Genomic DNA, 23,576 nt, shown 5'->3' on the forward strand with positions numbered 1-23,576 from the left:
TTGTTGGGGGGTGAATATCAACAAGAAGATTCAGGAAACTGAAATAGTACAAGTGTTTTCTGCCACCATCGAGACAATATTTTAGCTTGTCACTATGCCATCTTGCTTTCTATAAAAAAAGTTCTTACCCTGCTTCAAAAATAAATTGTTTTTTGGTGCTTTTATGGCATTTTCTCTCCTGTGGAGCATTATTTGATTTTTTTCTTTCCTGCATACTGAGCTCTTGACCGCCATCAGAAAATCTGTGAACTGTATTATTGTATGCATTGCTGAAAATAATTAAATAGCTCTGCATTCCTCCAACAAAGTTTCTACCTGCTCCTACATTTTAATACTCAATACTTAAAACATTAATATTTCTCCCCAAAGCTCATCTTTCCCCATAAATAAATCTCTCTAAATTACATTTCTATTGCAGCCCATTCATAAATAGAACCCTAATCTTAAAGAAATAAATCAACAATGCCCCAACCTTGAGATAAATGAATAGCCGACGCCACAGATCTTTAAAAAGTTGTATCACTATAAATTTCATTTCTATTGCTGCCCCTTTATAAATTGTCCAATCGTTAAATTAATAAATGCCCGATGCCACCTATCTTAAAAGTAAATACATTTCAGTAGAATGTATTTCCTCTACTCCCCTTCATTTAATAAATTACCATGATTTTATAATGTTTGTAAATTTTATTCCCACTACTGGCCTTAATTACCTTAATAACAAAACACTTGTAACCTTGAAACGCCATATCCTTTGAGTTAACTGTGTGTAACACCGTGACAGATTCACACACATACTATATGTAAAACGGTATTTTAAAAAAAAAATCAAGGTATTAGGAAGAATGGAAAAATATAGTAAAATGAGTATATTTTGGAAAACCTCCAAATTGCATCTAGTATCCAAAAGGTAATTGATCTGAAATTATTAACAGGGGTGCAAATCACAGATAGATACTCCAAGATTTTGACAAAAACTGAGAATTACCTTCCATTTCCTCTATCCAAATCATTTAATGAAAAATCGCATCACTTCAGACTTAGCATCATGCTAGCACATCAATCAGACATACAGCAGTTTTCTTTTTAGAATATTTATTGATTGTATAAGAAATATATAGAACTACAGAATGCAGCTTGCTTTTGTCCATCAGTGTCAACTTTACTAGTTCAGTTTTCTAACTGAGTAAATAAATGCTTGCTGCTTATGATAAACGTAGAAAAATAAAACCTGGAAATATGGAAAAAAATGTAAATGAAGGAAGCACACAGCTGGTTAATCAGCATATTTGGAGGAATAGTTAACATTTTGAGTGTAACCTTTCATTCGTCAGTCTAAATTTCTCCTTTAGATGTCGCTGTTGAGTGTCCTGCTGTGCACTTCCTACTTTGAAACTTAAAAATTAAGCCTTGCACAAAACAATCAAAACACAGTCGAACTACCCTTTGCAGAATTGCAACCGCTTAAGCTTTTCAGAAGACATCCAATATTAGTTAAAATTATAACTCATCAGTGAAATAATGCCAGTGAGCAAATCCATAACACAATGAGAAAAGGGCTAAACAATCACTGTCAGTGCATGTTAACAAAAAATCCTCAGCAAGTAAGAAAAATCTCAACACGTGAACATGTCTGAACTTTTAGAATCTTCCAACACTACCAAGTAACCTCTGTGTTAAAACTGTAGGATATTACAAATGGGTTTATAGAAATTCCTATATATGAACACAGATTAGCTCATCATTTCCATTTGTGGGACTTTGCTGTGTGCAAATTGGCTGCTTTGTTTGTCTATTAACTCTTTTTATTTTAAGCAGCCGAGTGTCGGACACATGTCTAAACTCATCAACACATTTAAGTGTCTCTGGCCTAGAAATTCAGTTAAGGCCCGCCAGCAGGCTAACGCCCAAAAGTTAGCGCTGCGCGCGGAGCCCGTTGCACCCGCCAGAAATTCACTTTTAGCGCCCCAAGTCGGAACCGGGCGCTGTTCCAGGGTGTGCCCGCCTCCGCTTGGGGCGCTGAAAGTGAATTTCAGCGCTCCAGCTGCCGCTGCGCCACCCGATGCGGTGCGGCAGGCTGGGGTACTGCAGGCCTCCTCCTTCTCTTAAGGAGGAGCTGCCTGCAGCCGTGAGATCGCCGTTGGATTCTGCCAGCAAATGAGCCCGGCACCACGGAGAAGTGCCGGGCTCACGGGAATCAGCCACCAATGCCGCGGGGGGGTGGTGGAGGAGGCCGGGGAGGGAGGTGCGGGCAGGCGGCCGCCGAAAAAGCGGCCGGCCGCACCTCCACCTTAAAGCGCCCCAGTAGCGCAGCAGTACGGCCCCGTTTCACGAACGTTGTTTGCGGCCGCTGCAGAAGAGGCGGCCGCAACTAAATATGGGGTTTGGGCTGGAAGCGGGGCGGTACCGGGGCACTGCGCACACCGATGACGTCATCGGTGTCGGCGCAGCGCTACCAGCTACCGCCGCCATTACCGCAGCGCTGAATATCAGCGCAACCTCTTATACTGGTGCAGAAACCCTCTTTAGGCGGCAACTGGGCGCAAAGCTTGCAGCGCCCAACTGAATTTCTAGGCCTCTATTTCAAGCTAATAAGAAATCCACACCCATCTTTAGAGTTTCTGTTCGACCAATGCGGAATGCACACTCTCTCCTCAAAAGGGACACATTCCATTTCACTAAGTCCAGAGAGCTTAGTTGTAGATTTACACAGTTGAAGTTTAGGGCCCCCAAGTTTGTACAGGTGTATGGCTCGAGTTTACCTGGCTAAACCAATGCAACTTACCAGAACAGATCACTGTCTAGCTTCCAAATTCTGTTCAACTACAACCACCCTACGCATTTGGAATTTGGCCTACAGGGTTATCTGGGGGCAAATGGAAAAAATCCCACTTCTCCATGGTTCCATTAGTGAGCCAGCTTGACTAGTCAGCCAATCATCGGTAGTGCACAGGAGCTTTGTGTTACTGCCTGCCATGGAGGATGGACTTGGTTCTGAATGCCCATCAACAAGCATGTCATCTTGACCCCAGATATCTTCCCCCAAGCCCACTCTAGAGAACGAATTGGTCATTGGATAACTGACAAACATGGGTCTGATCGCTCACTAGGCCAACAGCGGGTACAAGCAGCGCATGAGTGGCATGGTGAACAACACAGCTCACCAGAAATGTGTAAGTGCTTTGACAGTATCCCCGAGAGCATGGACACACATCATACCTCATTAAATAATGCTTCACCTGTAGAAGGGAAGGTAATTTAGTAGCTGTTAGCCTCTCTGCAACCCAATCCTGGTAACACCAACCCCTGGATATATGAAAACATCTCCTCATACCCAGACTCCAGGTAACACCTTCAAGCAGCAGCAATTTCAAGTCTCAAAGTTTCCTCCTCATCAGCTATTTGATGCACATCTGCCTTCAGTGTGGTGGAAGGACCTATAAGGCAGTTTCTGCGATGCCTGTCACTTCAATGTTCTAGACGTCCCAGTCCAATACCATCTTTCAGGCTTACACATCACCACCTGGTACAATATGCCCTCCTGCAATCTTTCACAATCCTCATTACAATTTTCCATATGCCCCAATTTGGCATCATCAGCAAATTTCAATATTTGTTCCCTTAGTTCATAAATCCAGATAATTTATGTACATAATAAATAAGTGTCACCCCCCCACCCCAGGCCACTGTGGAACATCACTGACCATATCTTTCAAGTCCAAGAAATTTCCTTTTACTCCTAATCTTTGCTTTCTGCTTTCCAGCCAACTCTCTTAAAATTTTTTAAACTCTCCTCTTCTGATTATGGGCCTCCCTCGTTAACGGGAAATGCCACCTAAATCCAACAATGTCGACGTCATATTTCTGGCATGCACAGGTAAACTGAGCTCAACCCACCTACAAGCAGAATGAAATGACAGCCACTTAGCTTTGCTGCCAGTAGTGCAATGCCTCCAGAGGTAGGCAACAAAACCACCTCACAGGGTAGTGTTTTCTGCCTCTAAAGGTATGTACACTGCTTGATTTATTAGTCAGCGCTGTCTTCAAAAGGCCAGGGTGTGACATAGGCTATTAAATATTGCTCTATCCTCTTTCAATTGCTACAAGACTTCATTATGTAGGATGAATTAATCATGAAATGAGAATTTTTGTCACACATTGTCACATTAAGTTTGAAATATGATGAAAGGGTTTCCAACATGTAAACTATTATGTATAGCTATTACCTTACATAATTCAAGAAATTGCTGAAATAAAATGTTCTGCAATACACTACACAGTATTGGTGTACTTGGGCTGAAAATAAAGCAAAACATATAAATGCATTCACTAATGGAGCTAGATTTAAGTGAAGTCAACAGGAATGAATACATTGAGTGTAGGTGCAAGCTACTATAGTATACCGCAACAGGCAAAATGGATGGTCACCAGAGGAAAATATTACACGGCCCACAAACATGAAACTCACTAAGCAAAGTATGGTAGTAATGACATTTTTTCCATACTTCACTGAACATGTATTAAAACAACACCCCACTTGCCTGAGAGCAATGTAAAATTTACCTTAAAGTGCCATTTTTACAGTAGGCCTATGCATCAAAAACTGCTAGTTTGGTTCCGCCTAGTTACATCGCTGTGGGTGAATACACCTTGCTTGTTTCACACACTGTGTGACATCTTAGTTTGAAATCAATACAGCGTCCTTGTTCTTTTACTGGGAGGGCAAGAGACATCGCTGCGCTCTTTCACTTTCTTGTAGATTATCTACTTTTCCTCCTACCATACTTATATCTGCAGAAATGTCATTTACTCTTAAAATATAGTAACTCATAGATATAGGAACGATGAATATCTCCAGAGTCACCCTAGCTCAGAGAAAAAAGTTTGCTTCACTTTACAGTACTGGCATTGCTGGCTGCCCCAGCTTCTAAATACTGTCGTAATGTACATGAGGTCTGCTGCCTCTGACAGTATGGAGAATCATCTAATGAGGTTTTCCCAGGCTCCACTGGAGTCAACAGTACTGGTAAATGTAAACACTGGCACCAGCTGAAGTTGGGTAAGAATCTACATTTATGTTTTGGCTGATCTTTCAAAGGGGGGAAAATTCTTCGCCACAAATAAACAAGGCAGCACAGAGAACAAGATGTTTTTTTTCCTGTCACCAGGAGGGAAAGGGAGCTGGGCATCAGTTTTTCTTGCATGGGCATCCTGAGCAGTCAGCCTACCTGTACAAATCAATTATGCAAAATTGATAGAGAAGGTCTGATAGGCAGAAATGAAAGTTATAATTGTGACATTCAAACAATTGCACATGCACAAACCTAAATTAGCACACTTCAATTAAAGGAGTTCTGGCCACTATAAACTTGAAACATAGCACTGATCGACACTAAACTCTCCTTTGATTATCAGAAATTCAAGATGATCAGCTATTTCTCAGCCAGGCCACTTGGTGGAGATATGGTGCAGCCAACTTCAGATACCATCAGGTTGAAAAGTTTGGGCTCATAAATGAAAAGTCAGCACGGATTTGTTAAAGGCAAATCGTGTTTGACTAACTTGAGCGAGTTCTTTGATGAAGTAATCGAGAGGGTTGATGAGGGTTTGTTGTGTATATGGACTTTCAAAAGGTGTTTGACAAACTATCACATAATAGACTCGTTAGCAAAATTAAAGTCCGTGGGATTAAAGGGGCAGTGGCAGGATGGATACGAAATTGACTAAGGGATAGAAAGCAGAGAGTGGTGGTGAACGGTTGTTTTTCAGACTGGAGGGAGATATACAGTGGTGCTCCTCAGAGGTCGGTAGTAGGACCACTGTTCCTTTTGACATATATTAATGACCTGGACTTGTGTATACAAGGCATAATTTCAAAGTTTGCAGATGACATGAAACTCGGAAATGTAGTAAACACTGAGGAGGATAGTAACAGACTTCAAGTGGCCATAGACTGGTGAAATGGGCAGACACATGGCAGATGAAATTTAAGGCAGAGCAGTGTGAAGTAGTACATTTTGGTAGGAAGAATGAGGAGAGGCAATATAAACTAAATGGTACAATTTTAAAGGGGGTGCAGGAACAGAGAGAGCTGGGGCTGTACGTAAACAAATCTGTGAAGGTGGCAGGGCAAGTTGAGAAAGCTGTTAAAAAAGCATATGGGATCCTTGGTTTTGTAAATAGGAGCATTAAATACAAAAGCAAGGAAGTTATGTTGAACCGTTATAAACACTGGTTAGGTCTCAGCTGGAGTATTGTGTTCAATTCTGAGCACCACACTTTAGGAAGGATGTCAAGCCTTAGAGAGAGTGCAGAAGAGTTTTACTAGAATGGTACCAGGGATGAGGGACTTGAATTATGTGGAGGGACTCGAGAAGCTGGGGTTGTTTTCCTTGGAGCAGAGGAGATTTGATGGGTGTTTAAAATCATGAACTGTTTTGATAAGAGTAAATAAGGAGAATCTGTTCCCAGTGGCAGAAGGGTCGGTAACCAGAGGACACAGATTTAAGGTGATTGGCAAAAGAACCAAAGGCAACATGAGGACACTTTTTTTTTTTACACAGCGACTTGTGATCTGGAATGCACAGCCTGAAAGGGTAGGGGAAGCAAATTCAATAGTAACATTCAAAAGAGAATTGGATAAATACTTGAAGGGAAAATATTAACAGGGCTGTGGGGAAAGGGGAGGGGAGTGGAATAATTGGATAGCTCCACCAGCAGAGGCACGATGGGCCAAATGGCTTCCTTCTGTGCTGTATCATTCTATGATTCTATGAATGGCACTGTGTGATATAAATAGCGTACATGTCATTACTACTATCACATACTGTGACTACAACCGCTTGTGCTACTGAAATTTAGGTTTAGCAACTGAATCTGCACATGGATGGAGTGCAGCTCACCACTTTACACAGCTGTTAGTTTCACGGCTTTATTAAAAAATATATACATTTTTAAATAGATAACACTTTCTCTGCATGTAGCCCAGCTGATAACTAAAACCATACCCGTTAAAAGTTGTTTTATTCACCTACCACTTGGGAGTAAAAAAGTAACAGGCAACCCTAGCCTGTTTTGGGTCAGTTGCTTTACTGGCAATGTAGCAAACTCACAGTACATTCTGTAAAAGTATTATTATAGATTCAGTGTAGGCCAGACAGTTGGCTCCTGGAGGGATACTGCATATCGAGAGGAAGGGGTAAGGAGCTGCCTTCACTTGGTACAGGCCTTGTGCTCATCATCAATTGTAGGCCAACACTGACAGAAATCGTTGTGTAGCCGAAACAACTCCATTTGCCCAGGCAAAGCTAGCAATGTGGGGGTGAGCAGTGTTAGGAGACGTGGATAAGAAAGGGTTAAAATATAGCTTCAGCACACAGACAGAAAGGCACACTCTCTGCACCAAAGCGCTTGAGATAAACACCTGCATCTTTATCATTGCATGGACGATGAGAGAACATGGCTAAACACTAGCCTACTGAGACCTTGGAATGAGATAAGGAAGCTGAAAAAATTGAAAACAAAGATGCCTGCAGGGTTGAGTCATCTTCATCCATGTCAATCAATCATATAACTTTATCCATTGGTTATATACAATAATAAACATATATATAATATATTATTTCCCCACAAAGAAAGTGTAAACTAAAAACTTACACTTTTGGTCCCGATCCTCTTCTCCATTCGGTTGGCCTGGCACAAACTCCTTGCGGCTTCCCGCTCAGGCTGCCGAGTTAAAAATTGCAGTTGGGTCCCAATGGGGTCATTGGGACCCGACATGCACATGTAAAAAAGGTCCCCGCCAGTTTTGAGTGAGTGTCCTTGCCAACCGCTCAGTCTAGCAGGTTAAAAATCGCAAACGGTCAGCTCCCGGGATTTAAATCAGCCAGCTCTCATACTGCCGCGAGCGGGCGAGAAATGAACTCGCCAGTGCGGGTACGTAACCAGCGCAATTTTACCTGACCACACACCCGGTTTCAGCGGGCAGGGAGGGTGAAAATTGCCCTCAACTATACAACTTGCACATCAGAAGTAAAGGTTCTAATGACACTTGAGAAATTACTTCTGAGAAATGCCAATAAACAATAAGGCAGGTCATAGCTGCTTTGAAGATATATCATATCTGTCATAACAGATTTATGAATTCTTAGCATAATGTTCAACAGAGCACATCTGTCATTACATAGAACAATAGAATCTAGTTTACAGCATCTAGTTACTTCTATAAAAATAGCTGGTTAAGTACGGGGAACATAAAGCACTTACTCTTCGATTCATCTTACATTGGCCTGGATTTTGCGGTCAGCACCAAAAGAACAGCGCCAGCCATTCATTACACTTACACTTAGGCATTTGCATTGGAAGTTGCAGTAATTAGAAATCCAAAACAACGCACTGCCTTCTACAGGGGATCTGGGACCTGTGTGAAAGGGGCAAGCAACTGTGTATCTCCTTAACCAATCAGATTGAAGAATCCTTACTGAGACATGCAGGCCAGAATTTTACAGGGGGGCGGGGTCAGTGGGCGCGATCGGTGGCGGGTCGTGTGGGAAATTTGATTTTTTTTTGACAGCGCAGAGGCAGGCGACCCAATTAAACCAATTATTGGGTTGTTGACAGACCCTTAATGCTTTTAACCTTACCTTTTCACTTTAACTGCTTGCCCACAGGGTCCACGCTGCTTGGGGACCACGGCCGTGAACCTGAGGCGCAAGTTGAATGGCCATTGCCCCAGCTGATTGCTTGACAGCTTCAAATGTACAGTAAAAGCTCCCACCTGACAGCTCCTCAGCCACAAGCTGTTTCTCAGTCCATTTCCAGCAGAGATTCTGCAGGCTTTCCACTTTTCACTCTTACCTCAGTGGAAGAACTCTCTCACCATTGACAGAATGCTTCTGTCATCTCTACTTCACCTACCATCTATTCCATCAACGTGGGTGCCCTTTATACTGTCTCACCTTGGTCCTCACTGCTTTTGTTGAGATATATAAATGGCCTGGATACTGGAATACAGAGTAGAATTTCTAAATTTGCCGATGACACCAAACTTGGGGGTGTGGCAAACAGTGAGGATGATACCAATCGACTGCAACAGGACATAGAAAGGCTAGCAGAATGGGCAAACAAGTGGCAGATGGAATTTAATACAGAGAAGTGTGAGGTGATGCATTTTGGCAGAAGGATTGGGGAGAGGCAATATACACTTAATGGCACAGTTTTAAAGAGTGTGCAGGGACAGAGGGACCTTGGAGTTGTGCATAGGTCCCTGAAGGTGGCAGGATATATTGAGAGAGTGGTTAACAAAGCATATGGGATCTTGGGCTTCATAAATAGTGGTACTGAGTACAAAAGTAGAGCAGTTATGGTAACCACACTTTAGGAAGGATGTGAAGGCCCTTGAGGGTGCAGAGGAGATTTACCAGAATGGTTCCGGGATGGTGGATCTTAGCTACAAGGACAGGTTGGAGAAGCTGGATTTGTTTTCATTAGAGCAAAGGAGGTTGCGGGGTGATGAGAGGTGTACAAGATTATGACGGGTTTGGATAGGCTAGACAGAGAAAGGCTGTTCCCACTAGTTGATGGTACAAGGACTAGGGGACACAGATTTAAGGTTTCGCGCAAGAGATACGGGGTGGGGGGGGGGGAATGTGAGGAAAAACAATTTATACGCAGCGAGTGGTGAGGACCTGGAATTCACTGCCGATGGAAGTGGTGACAGATCTTCACTCTGAAGTCATTCAGTTCAGATGAGTAAATGAAGCTACAATAGAAAATGCTGGAAACACTCAGCAGGTCAGACAGCACCGAAGAGAGAGAAACAGAGTTAATGTTTCGGGTCGAGGACCCTTCGTCAGAACTGGAAAAGATTAGAGAAGTAACAGATTTTTAAGCAAGTGCAGGGGCAGGAATAGGGAGGTGGGGAGGAATAGGGAGGTGGGGAGGAAAGAACAAAGAAAGGGTCTGTGATAGGATGGAAGGCAGAAGAGATTAAAAGACAAAAGGGATGATGGTGCAAGGCAAAAAGAGATGGTAATGGGACAAGTTAAGAAACAAAAGATGACTCCAGATGAGGTGTAAATGGCGATGGCAGAATGATCGACAGCTGCCATGCGAGACAAAAAGGGGAAAAAAATATAGGGGCCAAAGTTATAGTCTGAAATTGTTGAACTCGATGTTGAGTCCAGAAGGCTGTAAAGTGCCTGTAAAGATGAGGTGCTGTTCCTCGAGCTTACGTTGAGCTTCGTTGGAACAGTGCAAGAGGCCCAGGGCGGAGAGATCAGAGTGGGAGTGGAGCAGAGAATTAAAGTGACAGGTGGCCGGAGGCTCGGGGTCATGCTTACGGACTGGATGGAGGTGTTCCGCAAAGCGGTCACCCAATGTAGAGGAGACCGCATCATGAGCAGCGAATACAGTATACTAAATTGTAAGAAGTACAAGTAAATCGCTGTTTCACCTGGAAGGAGTGTTTGGGGCCCTGGACAGTGGGAAGGGAGGAGGTAAACGGGCAGGCGTTGCATCTCCTGTGCTTGCACGGGAAGGTGCCGGGCAAAGGGGAAGGGGTGTGGGGGTTGACAGAGGAGTGGACCAGGGTGTTGCAGAGGGAGCAGTCCCTTCAGAATGCTAAAGGGGGGGGGGGGGAGGGGGCGGGGAAGATATTTTTGGTGGTGGGGTCACGCTGGAACTGACGGAAATGGCGCAGGATGATCCGTTGAATATGGAGGCTGGTGGGGTGAAAGGTGAAGACAAGGGGAACCCTATCGTGGTTCTGGGAGGGAGGGGAAAGGGTGAGAGCAGAAGTGCGGGAAATGGAACGGACACGGTCGAGGGCCGTGTCAACCACAGTAGAGGGGAATCCTCGGTTGAGGAAAAAGGAAAGTAATTGAAGCTCCAATAACATCTGTGAAGGGAATCCCTGCAGAGTGCATCTGTTACTGTTAAAAAGATATCAGATAAAAATCCATTTGGTCTCTGTCCAGACCAATCGAGTACAGGTGTTTTTTTTTTAAAACTGTCTCTGGCAAGTTTTGAAAAAGGGCTTCCAATTGGCCTGGAAGAGACCTATGCTGATGCCAACTAGTGGATAAGTTCTGCAGGGATGCAGTTCACTGATAGATGTTCACTTCATTTCTTCCATAATTAAATTAAATGGATGTATTTGGGTGTCTACAGGGTAACCGATTAATCACCAATTATTGATGAAATTAATGTAGTTACATACACTTTCTCCTGTAAGGGATAACAATTTTAATATTGAGCACCTTGATTCAAAAGCCAATTGTCTTCATAGAAATGTACGGCACAGGAGGCCATTCGGCCCATCGTGTCTCATGCATGGAATGGAGATCATTCCACAAGCAACCAAAAAATTGCCTAGCGCTATGCTGGCTCACCTCCTTAGCCAGGTCAGTGTATTTCTGCTTCTCTTTTGGATCTAAAACAGACCACCAGTCAGCCAGAATCTTGGTAGCACCACGGTTGTCTAGACGAGGATGTTGTTGACGAACCAGAGAACGATGGCGTTTGCAGAACAGAAGAAATGCATTCATTGGCCTGCGAGCTCGCTGTTCAGAGGAGTCGTCGTCTTCTGTCTCATCTGCCTCGTGTTCGAGACCCTCTGTGCTCATCAAAGTGTCCTGTAACAAAAATAGCATAACTGAGAATACAAATACGTTTTACAAGAAAAACAAGAATGATCGTCACTGCAAAGCAGGAATCTTCAGTTTCACATTGAAACTTGGTTTGGAGATTTACAGCCTTCACAGTTACGTTTGTAACACAGAAGATCTCCTTTCAAAGAGCAATCCTCATAGTGACTTAACAAAATTAGCTGGTATTTAAAAGGTTTTTTATTTATATGCACTAATTGGTTTATTTATTTGCAATAATTTTTCTCCTCAAACTGTGAACACATGCACAAGTGATTGCAACTATTTACACATAATCCAATATGCTAATTGTTTCAAGTAGAATTTCAAGCATGTTCACTCAGCATGCTATTACACTTCCCAAGTATTACTGTTTATTGAGGGGCACGGCAACAACAGTTGATATTTTGGCTAAATAATTACTATACTTTAAATAATTTGGCCTTTAAACACTTGGGATTTCTTCTCATTCTGATGAGTCTGCTCCACGGTACAAGCAAGTTGGAGTGGAATTGTTGGCCACCCAAATTGAAAGACTCAAACCCTGATTGTGAGGATGGGGGTCACCAATATGTTTGGAGCAGGCAACCCATGCCTGTAAGATGGCATCAGATGTCTGCCTTTATCTATCTGCCAGAAGCCAGACTGGCACCCAATCTCTCCTCTAGGGTGCCATGAAATAATGTCATGCGATCTTTTATGTAATAAAGTGTTACTTTACTGGAAGACAGGAAGTGCACCGTATACTTTTAAGCCCTGATTTTGAAAGTCAGGCAAAAATGGGGCTGTGCTGGCCCATGGCATACCTTCGCCTGCAAGAGTGGCTCAGGAGGTGGGCCAGTTATGGGAGTACTTTCCCCCAACTTAAATAGGCTACTGGCATAGTAAAAATGCTTGCTCTAAGATTTTGGCCAGTAGTACAACTGGAATACAAAATCTGCCAAGACTGGACTTCAGCTTGACATAAAAGGGTGTGATGGTGGCATAAAAATGGACAAATTATTCACAATAACGAGGTAGATACATGGGCAACACTGCTTCGTTTATGGGATATGGGCATCGCTGGCAAGGCCAGTATTTATTGCCCATCTCTAATTGCCCTCAAGAAGGTGGTGGTGAGCTGCCTTCTTGAACCGCTGCAGTCCGTGTGGTGATGGTACTCCCACAGTGCTATTAGGGAGGGAATTCCAGGATTTTGACCCAGCGACGATGAAGGATCGGTGAAATACTTCCAAGTCAGGATGGTGTGTGACTTGGAGGGGAACTTGGAGGTGGTGGTGTTCCCATGCACCTGCTGCCCTTGTCCTTCTAGGTGGAAGAGGTCGCGGTTTTGGGAGGTGCTGCTGAAGAAGCCTTGGCGAGTTGCTGCAGTACATCGTCTAGATGGTACACACTGCAGCCACGGTACGCTGGTGGTGGAGAGAGTGAATGTTTAAGGTGGTGGATGGGTGCCAATCAAGCGGGCTGCTTTGTCCTCAATGGTGTCGAGATTCTTGAGTGTTGCCTGGATGAGTGCAGCTCCAACAAGTGGAGAGTATTCCATCACAGCAGAATACCTAGCCTTTGACCTGCTCTTGTTGCCTTAGTATTTGTGTGGCTGGTCCAGTTAAGTTTCTGGTCAATGGTGACCCCACCCCCCCCAGAATGTTGATGGTGGGGGATTTGGTGATGGTAATACCGTTGAATGTCAAGAGGCGGTGGTTAGACTCTCGCTTGTTGGAGATAGTCATTGCCTGGCACTTCTGTGACGCGAATGTTACCTGCCACTTATCAGCCCAATCCTGAACGTCGTCCAGGTATTGTTGCATGTGAGCATGGGCTGCTTCATTATCTGTGGAGTTGTGAATGGTGCTGAACACTGTGCAGTCATCAGCGAACATCCCCATTTATGACCTCATATTGGAGGGAAGGTCATTGATGAAGCAGCTGAAGATGGCTGGGCCTAGGACACTGCCCTGAGGAACTCCTGCAGCGATGTCCTGGGGCTGTGATAATTGACCTTCAACCACCACAACCATCTTCCTTTGTGCTAGGTATGACTCCAGCCAGTGGAGAGTTTTCCCCCCCAATTCCCATTGACTTCAGTTTTACTAGGGCTCCTTGATGCCACACTCGGTCAAATGCTGCCTTGATGTCAAGGGCAGTAACTCTCACCTCACCTCTGGAATTCAGCTCCTTTATCCATGTTTGGACCAAGGCTGTAATGAGGTCGGGAACCGAGTGGTCCTGGCGGAACCCAAACTGGGCATCAGTGAGCAGGTTATTAGTAAGTGCCGCTTGATGGCACTGTTGATGACCGCTCCATCACTTTGCTGATGATTGAGAGTAGACTGATGGGGTGGTAATTGGCTGGATTGGATTTGTCCTGCTTTTTGTGGACAGGACATACCTGGGCAGTTTTCCACATTGTCGGATAGATGCCAGTGTTGTAGCTGTACTGGAACAGCTTGGCTAGAGACGCGGCTAGTTCTGCAGCACAAGTCTTCAGCACGATAGCCGGGATGTTGTTGGGGCCCACAGCCTTTGCTGTACCCAGTGCACTCAGCCGTTTCTTGATATCACGTGGAGTGAATCGAATTGGCTGAAGACTGGCTTCTGTGATGGTGGGGACCTCAGGAGTAGGCCGATATGGATCATCCACTTGACACTTCTGGCTGAAGATGGTTGCAAATGCTTCAGCCTTGTCTTTTGTACTCACGTGCTGGGCTTCACCATCATTGAGGATGGAGATATTCATGGAACCTCCTCCTCCCGTTAGTTGTTTAATGGTCCACCACCATTCACGGCTGGATGTAGCAGGACTGCAGAGTTTTGATCTGATTAGTTGACTGTGGGATCTCTTAGCCCTGTCTATAGCATGCTGCTTCCGCTTTTTAGCATGCATGTAGACCTGTGTTTTTAGGTACGCCTGGTGCTGCTCCTGGCATGTTCTTCTACACTCCTTATTGAACCAGGGTTGGTCGCCTAGCTTGGTGGTAATGGTAGAGTGAGGGATATGCCGGGCCAAGAGGTTACAGATTGTGGTGGAATACAATTCTGCTGCTGCTGATGGCCCACAGCGCCTCATGGATGGCCAGTTTTGAGCTGCTAGATCTGTTCTGAATCTATCCCATTTAGCATGGTGGTAGTGCCACACAACACGCTGGAGGGTGTCCTCAGTGTGAAGACGGGACTTCGTCTCCACAATGACTGTGCGACGGTCATGGCTACCAATACTGTCATGGACAGATGTATCTGCGACAGTTAGATTGGCAAGGACGAGGTCAAGTAGGTTTTTCCCTCGTGTTCACTCTTTCACCACCTGTCGCAGGCCCAGACTGGCAGCTATGTCCTTCAGGACTCGGCCAGCTCGGTCAGTAGTGGTGCTACCGAGCCACTCTTGGTGATGGACATTGAAGTCCCCCACCCGGAGTACATTCTGTGCCCTTGCTACTCTCAGTACTTCTTCCAAATGGTGTTCAACATGGAGGAGTACTGATTCATCAGCTGAGGGAGGGCGGTAGGTGGTAATCAGCAGGAGGTTTCCTTGACTTCATGGGGTCCAGAGTCAATGTTGAGGACTCCCAGGGGCACTCCTTCCCGACTGTATACCACTGTGCTGCCACCCCTGCGGTGGGACAGGACATACCCAGGGATGGTGATGGAGAAGTTTGGGACATTGGCTGAAAGGTATGATTCTGTGAGTGTGACTATGTCAGGCTGTTGGCTTGACTAGTCTGTGGGACAGCTCTCCCAATTTTGGCACAAGTCCCCAGATGTTGGTGAGGAGGACTTTGCAGGGTCGACTGGGCTGTGTGTGCCGTTGCCGTGTCCGTAGCCGGTGCCGAGGTCGATGCTGGGTGGTCCGTCCGGTTTCATTCTTATTATTGTGTTTCGTAGCAGTTTGTTACAACTGAGCTAGGCATTTCAGAGGGCAGTTAAGAGTCAACCACACTGCTGTGGGTCTGGAATCACATATAGGCCAGACCGGAAAAGAATGGCAGATTTCCTTCCCTAAAGGGCATTAGTGAACCAGATGGGTTTTTACAACAATCCAAATATTTCATGGTCACCATTACGGATACTAGCTATTCTAGATTTATTTAATTAACTGAATTTAAATTCCCCACTTGAACTCACGTCTCTGGATCATTAGTCCAGGCCTCTGGATTACTAGCCCAGTGACATTACCACTATGCTATCGTTGGAGGTGCTGATGCAGTGGCCCAATTTGGGACTGAAGAACAGTCTAGTAAAAGAACTTGATGCCAGCTGCATGGCTAATGATTGCCAATCCTGGCTTCCTCATACCTGGCAGCAAATGAAGAAGAGGTTTGCTGGAATTAGCATCAAGGCAAAGGCCTCCTTGGGGAAAGGGCATGAATGGGGCTAAATGGTTGCTCTTTCAGAGGACTGGCACAGGTGCAATGGGCCTAATGGCATCCTTCTCGTCTGTAAAAAGCTATGATTCTAAATGGAAGGAAGCAGCTTTAGCAACTGACTGGATATAGGGTGGAAAGGTGAGCACTGAATCGGATGTCAAGTTGCAGGGCCACCTGTGTGAACAGCCAGGGCGGCTGATGGAAACTGTATCAGAGGCTCGTAGGTAGTGGAAACCAAAAAGAATGGCTTTGGTTTTGACAATGTTGTTAAGCTGGAGGAAACTGCAATTCATCCAGGCCTTGGTGTCAGAGTGATAGTCTGAAAGAACTGAGACAGCTTTGGAATCAATGTTGGTGATGGAGTAGTGTAGTTGGGTGGTTCATCATACAAGTGAATGCTGACCCCTGTTTGAGGATAAAGTCACTGAGGAGTTGCATGTCGATGATCAGCATGGAGAGACCAAGGCTGAAACCTGGGGAACAATGCAGAAACCATCTAAGGAAATGAAATGGCTACATTGGGAGAGAGGGGCATGGACCCAGAAAATGAATCGTTTAGAATAGGCAGAGGAGAACTGAATAGCTGACATTGTCAGAAGTGGCACATAGGTCGAGCAGGACAGGGAGGGTAAATAAATCAATCTTATGCTGCTTAATGGACTTCAAACTCCTTTAAGTATCTATGGCATATTATATGATTGCAAACATTGTTAACATCCCTAAACAAGTGTCAATCAACATAGGAGCACGAGTAGGCCAATCAGTTCCCAAGTTTAAAAATAGCACTATGTAGACTATAATATGAATTCCCATTTCTACCTTATCAATATCTTCATCTTCCTCATCCTCCTCCTCCTCCTCAGAGAAGTCCAGCATCTTCTTGGCAAGCAGCGGATGCCACTGAAGACACTTCCGCTTTGGTCTTTTTCCAGTTCCATCGCCATCTGCTGAGTGGTCTTTATTTCTGCTGCTGGCTTTCATGGTGCTGCGCTGCATAACACAAACAGAAACAGCACATGATTAGCAACTCGGGGTGTCATGGTACACCAGAACCGTGGCAGCACAGTCCAGTACATCTAACCCCAGGTATGGATACTAATCTTCAAATTACAGGAATATGAGCAACTGTGATACAGCTCATTGTTACAAAGATTCATAATATTCTTGAGGGAACTGTGAAAGCAACAGCTCCCTCTAGTGCACTGCTGTCAGCCAGTAACAAACATAAGGGAGCGGCATTCTCAGCACTTGCTCGCTTGCTGCAGAGATTCTTAAAGGGGAAGCATCCTCCTGCATGACAAGTCTCTATATACTGTCTGAATGGTTTAAAAATAAGAATCTATTGGTAGCAGCTTGTTTAGTTCATTTCTGTGGCTGTTTTTATAATTGATTCCAGAGCTTGTCAATTTGTGAACGGAGGTTTTTCTAGAATATCAATATTGGCGCTTTAATCAACAACAACTTACATTTATAGAACATCCTCATTTTGGAAATGTCCCGATGAGTTTTACCAAGGGGGGGGGGGGGGGAAAGAGAGGGAACAAGTTTAGTAGGGAAGGTTTTTAACAGTGCTGTGGGAGGGGGGTTCAGGGAGGGAGATCTAGAGTAGGACTAAGTCACCTGACGGTTCTGCCACAAACAGTGGGGAGAAGAGAGGGGAAGAATGTAGAGAAGGCCAGACTAGGAGGACTAAAGGGTGCAGCAGAAGGTACAAGGCTGGAGTAGGTTGCAGAGAAAGGGAGCGGTGAGGCGATGGAAGGAGAAGGATTTTAAACTCAACGCATTGGAGGATAGCAAGTCGGTGCAAGTCAGCAAGTATGAGGTGATACGTTAACTTGATACAGTGAGAGACAGGATTGAGAGCGTGACAGGATATTGGCAGCGGAGTTTTCAGCAGGTTAGAGCTAAAGGGTGGTGAATGGGAGGCCAGCAAGGAGGATATAGAGAAATAGAGTCTATATGTGCATAAAGGAATCAGGGAACTTCAGTGTCAACTGTCATGATGTTAAGTGGAAGTATTTCTCATCCTATCATAATGGGTACAATTGCTCCTCATCCCGTCACTCAGAAACCATTAGAAAAGGCCCATCATCCCATTCCTTCCACAGAACCATGTAGAGGCCATACTATGCGGCTCCTACCCCATCTATTTACTCTACACTATTATACCTGGCTGGCTGCCCCACCACATACAATCCCATCTCCACTTGGCCCCAGAATCTCAGGAACTATTAGGTTCGATTTTACGCGATTATACTGCCCCAAAAGCAGGCAGTATAGTGGCAGAGAGAAAAGTGCGGCAGATCCCCACCCTGAAACTGGTGCCACAAATTCCCCCCTCCCTGACCCTAGACTGTCCTGCCTAATTTAAATAACAGCATGGGTGCAGGGCTAGGGAAACTGTCCAATTCCACCGCCTTCTCACAGCAGTACCACCAACCCAGATATTGACAGGAGAGTACATGCTGGGGCAGCAACAGGAAGACTGCTCATGGCCCTGATGGAGGGAGAAGGCCAGTTGGTGGCTAACTTAACCTCTCTTCTGCCCTCATAGCGAACCTGTTGTGAAACTTGTTATTGAGATCTTCAGGGCACTTTGCCTTGAATTTGGGCTCCTCCTCCTTCTGGTGTTGCTTCCAATAATCCGCTGCAGCACCAGCCAATTTTAACGCCCTGTAGTAATTCAGCCCAACCCAGAAAAATGTTCATGGTGTGGTTGGGGCAGCAAGTGGAAGACCACCCTGACCAAACTCAAGCGGCAAAACCGCCCTGGAGGGAAATCCAACCCACTGTCTCTAGTGCCGTATTTAATCTCAGTCCATAATTATCCCTATTACCTGCATCTAGATATATCTCAGTACATCTAACATGGAATACAAAACAAAGTGCACTCTGTACCTCAAGCAGAATACTACTTTCACGTGAAACAGCAAATACAGTAACAGGAGTAGGAAAGTTTCACCAAGGAAACTACCAAAATAGATTTCTGCTCCAAAATTACTTATATCAGAATAAAGGACACCAGAGAAAAAGGCACTAAGTGGTATCACACTTATAATGCTAGGTAAGAGAGGAGAATGGCTTGTATTAAAAGTGTCACTAGAGCTGGTAATAAAGTACAGTACCAATACCATTATTACATAGTTGACTAATCAGAACCATCTACTTCACAACGTAGAAAATTGCCCAGGTATGTCCTGTCCACAAAATAAAACAGGGCAACTCCAACCAAACCAATTACCACCCGATCAGCCTACTCTCAATCATGAGCTAAGTAATGAAAGGAGTCATGAACAGTGCTATCAAGCGGCACTTACTCGCTAATAACCCGCGCACTGATTCTCAGTTTGTTTTCCGCCAGGACCACTCGCCTACAGACCTCCAAACATGGACACAAGAGCAGAATTCTAGAGACGAGGCGAGAGTGACTGCCCTTGGCATCAAGGCAGCATTTGACGGAGTGTGGCACTAAGGAGCCCTAGTAAAAGAGAAGTCAATGGGGATGAGAGGGAAAACTCTCCAGTGGCTGGAGTCATACATGGGGGCCAATCATCTCAGCCCAAGAACATCGCTGCAGGAGTTCCTCAGAGCAGTGTACTCGGCTCAACTATCATCAGCTGCTTCATCAATGACCTTCCCACCATCAGAAGTGGGGCTATTTGCTGATTATTGCAGTGCTAAGCTCCATTCACAATTCCTCAGGTAATTAATTAGTCCATACCCACATGCAGCAAGACATGGACAACATCCAGGTTTGGGCTGATAAGTGGCGAGTAACATTTGCACCGCATAAGTGCCAAGCAATGACCATCTCCAATAAAAGAGAGCCTAACCACATCCCTTGATATTCAATGGCACTATCATTGCTGGATCCACCACAATCAAGATCCTGGGGAGGTTCACCATTGACCAGAAGCTCAACTGGACCAGCCACATAAATACTGTGGCTGCTCGATCAGGTAAGAAGCTGGTTATTCTGTGGCAAGTGACTCACCACCTGACTGCTCAAAGCCTCTCCACCACCTGCAAGCCACAAGTCGGGAGTGAGATGGAATATTCTCCACTTTCCTGGATAGGTGCAGCTGAAACAACGCTTGAGAAGCTCTCCACCAACCAGGACAAAGCAGTCTGTTTGATTGGCACTTTATCCATTAGCTTAAACAGCCACTCCCTCCAGTACTGCGGCTGCAGTGTGTACTATCTACAGGATGGACTGCAGAAACTTTACGAGGCTTCCTCGGCAGCACCTCCAAAACGTGCGACTTCCACCACCTACAAGGGCAGGGGCAGCAGGCGCATGGGAACACCATCATCTCCAAGTTCCCCTCCATGTTTTCCTCAGTTGCCATTTGTAGCATTTCTACATGGGTGATTTATGCGTTGGTATTGGGGTGACAAAAATCATACAGCATACAGGTCCTGGGTAGATGGGGCTTCAGCGTGCCATGTTGCAATGAAGGAAGTGTTGCTGGAAAAAGTGAGTTTCTAAAAGTGATTACTGGTGGCAATCAAGAAGAAGTTCAAGAGTTATTTAGGAAGGAACAGTGCTATGCAGTTATTGTTGGTGCACTATATTAATATGACATTGAGGTGCTTGCCCCTACTCAGCCACTCTTGGTGAGTATTTATTCCCGCCTAGCACCTAGATCCTCACTGCTTGCATTGGCTGCATCCGTCACCTCCTACCAAGTTCTCTTGTCACTCTGCCTTTTCTCTCCTGGCACCTTCAGTGGCCTCCACCTTGAACCTGGGCAGGAGTTCTTGTGCTTCCCCTGCTGTTCCTGCTGGCCATGTCCCACATCTCCACAGGCGGCTTGTGCAGCCACAATGAAAAGTAACATTTTGCTGTTAAGCAGTTGCAGGCCTTTAAGGGTTGCAGCAGCAGCAAGAAGAACCGGCAGGGCAACAAATTCCCACCCCTGGCTGGCCAAGTTGCAACGTGTGGGCAGAAGCAAACAGCATGCACCTGGAAACCTGGGCGAGTTCAGGCATTTCCAGTTCCGGGTGGGTGCGCAATATGTATCACCCAACGTGTACTCGGGCAAGTATGGGGTGGGGTGACATCAGTGCCGCGAACTAGAGCTTTTTAAAATTTTGTTTCCCTCACCCTCTCCCTGAATTGTTTTGAATGTCAATTATGGTGGAACTTTTTTTTTTAAACAGTAACTATGCTGTTAGATTTTGAATGACGTGCAGACTTTTTCTGCTCAAAAATACCCAGATCTGGACACGTGTAATGACCTAGCCATTGCAGCGGCATTCTTCCTCTCAGTCATGCCAGTTTCTTTGTCATGTTCCCACACAGAAGCCATTTCTTTTTCTACCATGGAAGCCGTGAAAGTGCCTCTCACATTCAAAGACCCACCTGATAATGCACACCTTATCAAATCATGTAGGATTTAAAATATTTCTTGCAGAATTTTGATTTGCTTGTAGGAGAAGAATGCTCATAAAAATTGGAAGGTGAAGGCAGCGCAAGAGGAGCAGGAAGCCGCAGCCACCTGCAGCTGACGAGGGCATGGATTCTTTTTTCGGAGCATAACAGAAAAATTGCTTATTAAATTAAAAGCAATTAAGAGTTTTAGGGCACCTTAAAATAAAACAAATTGTACTATTAAAAATATTGCTACAAGAATTCGCCCCTGCTTCCTAATTAATAGGAAATAAATAAGTGTAAAATCAAAAGCAATTAAATGTCAAATTGCTTCAAGATTTTTGTGTTGCTCCATTCTCATTTGAAGAAAACTAAGCATTTTCCCGCAATTAATGCAAAACTTCCAGGAAGATGTCACAAAAGACCATTTAACAGTACCAAATGCTATTTTAGGTAGATACATAAATCAAACTACTGTAACAGTTTAAGAACCTCCCAAATCGATCAGCGGTTTTATCCAGTGAGTACCTCAGTCAGACACCAGGGAAGTCCCAGATTCAATCCCGTCTGTGTGGAGTAAGCTGTTCTCAAGCTAGGGCAGCGGTAGGGGTACGATGAGTGGCCTCAGTGTCGGTGGGTTATGAAAGGAAAAAATAATCAGCCATGATTGCCACTCCTGATTGCCATCAGGAAGTGTGCATTTGTGGAGGCCAAGTGAGGTAAGGGAAGGATTGCAACTCCTGGGCAAATAACCTTCCAACACTCACCGTCATGTGCTCATGCACATGAATAACCATCACTTGGCATAGATACCTCTCCTCTCGCTGTTTTACCTCTTCTCTTTTTACTGTGGACTAGTTGGAAAAATGCCTAGTTTTAAAATGTTGTAAAGTCAGGCTTTAAAATTTATTTCTAAGCCCTGATTCTACAAATTTGTAACATGGGCATGATTTCAGTAGGAAAGGCTGGCCTCACTGAACTTTGAGAGGTTTGTCTCTTCCCTTCATTTTCACACATTCCCAGTGCATGGAATACGTGTACAGGGAGTTTGTAGCCTGATTGGCTGGGGTACAAAATCCAATGAGGTATCAGCTCTTAAAGGGCTATTGTTCGTCACTAAAAGGGAGGGAACTACTTACCACATAAAAGCTCACGGCCAAAAAATCTTTTTTGCCACTAGTTCCAACAACACCAACCTTGCTTTCAGGATTGTACAAAAGCAGACCAGACCAGTTGAGCAGTCTGCTGGCCATTTTATATGGGCAAGATGGCTGCTTGTCATGGTGCTTGGTCAAAACTCCTGACATGGACCTCGTTTAAACAATTGTTCCATTTAAATAAGGCTTATATGCTTGTCTGAAGCGCAGCCTTATCTCATCCAACAAATTCAGAGTATAAAATTTGACAGGAGATGGTCACACCTATGAAGTTAATTACTGCAGATGTAGTCCGTGGTCAGGGACAGGACGGTGTGACTACGAGTGAGGAAGGTACAGGGATCCAGGATGTAGTGTTGAAGGAGACGCAGCCCTTGTTCTTGTCCAGCAGGATCGAGGTTCTTACTCCCTGTGAGGGCGGAAGCGGGGACTGCAGGGAGGATGAACAACCTGGCCACAGCACCGTGGTACAGGGGGCCATTCAAGTGGAGGGAGTAAAAAAAAATGTTGTAGTGGTAGGGGATAGTATCATTAGGGGGATAGATAGGGTTCTCTGCAGTCAAGAGCGGGAGTCCCGAAGGCTGTGTTGCCTGCCCGGTGCGAGGGTTAAGGACATCTCTTCTGGGCTGGAAAGAAACTTGGAGGGGGAGGATCCAGTTGTCATGGTCCATGTTGGTACAAACGACGTAGATAGGACAAGGAAGACGGTTCTGTTAAAGGAGTATGAGCAGCTAGGGGTCAAATTAAAAAACAGAACCTCAAGAGTAATAATCTCTGGGTTATTACCTGAGCCACGAGCGAATATGGCTAGGATAAATAAAATTAAAGAGTTAAATGCGTGGCTCAAAGACTGGTGTGGGAGAAATGGGTTTTGCTTCTTGGGACACTGGCACCAATACTGGGACAGGAGGGAGCTGTTCCGTTGGGACGGACTCCACTTGGCCAGTGCTGGGACTAGAGTCCTGGCGAATCATATAACTAGGGCTGTAGAGAGGGCTTTAAACTAATTAGTGGGGGGGGAGGTTTCTAGAGAGCAAAC

The 23,576-nt window shown here is 45.0% G+C and overlaps 1 protein-coding gene across 4 annotated transcripts in view; it reads right to left on the bottom strand.

The window, feature by feature from the left end:
- Positions 1 to 23,576, bottom strand: part of bbx (BBX high mobility group box domain containing) — a 204,674-nt gene that overhangs the window by 38,124 nt on the left and 142,974 nt on the right. For 3 of the 4 annotated variants that reach the window (XM_086006906.1, XM_086006908.1, XM_086006907.1), the window contains exons 3-4: positions 16,826 to 16,996; positions 11,391 to 11,633 (exon numbers count right to left, since the gene is read on the bottom strand). In XM_086006906.1, coding sequence (XP_085863032.1) covers positions 11,391 to 11,633; positions 16,826 to 16,987 — 405 coding nt within the window. In that variant the 5' untranslated portion in view covers positions 16,988 to 16,996. Of the gene's footprint in view, positions 1 to 11,390; positions 11,634 to 16,825; positions 17,003 to 23,576 lie in introns of those variants that run through there. The other variant, XM_086006905.1, reaches the window with a different exon arrangement.

This window comes from Somniosus microcephalus, chromosome 14 (genome assembly GCF_052327205.1).
Source record: "Somniosus microcephalus isolate GS21.2 chromosome 14, FLI_Smic_1.0, whole genome shotgun sequence".
In the NCBI taxonomy this organism is placed as follows: Eukaryota; Metazoa; Chordata; class Chondrichthyes; order Squaliformes; family Somniosidae; genus Somniosus; species Somniosus microcephalus.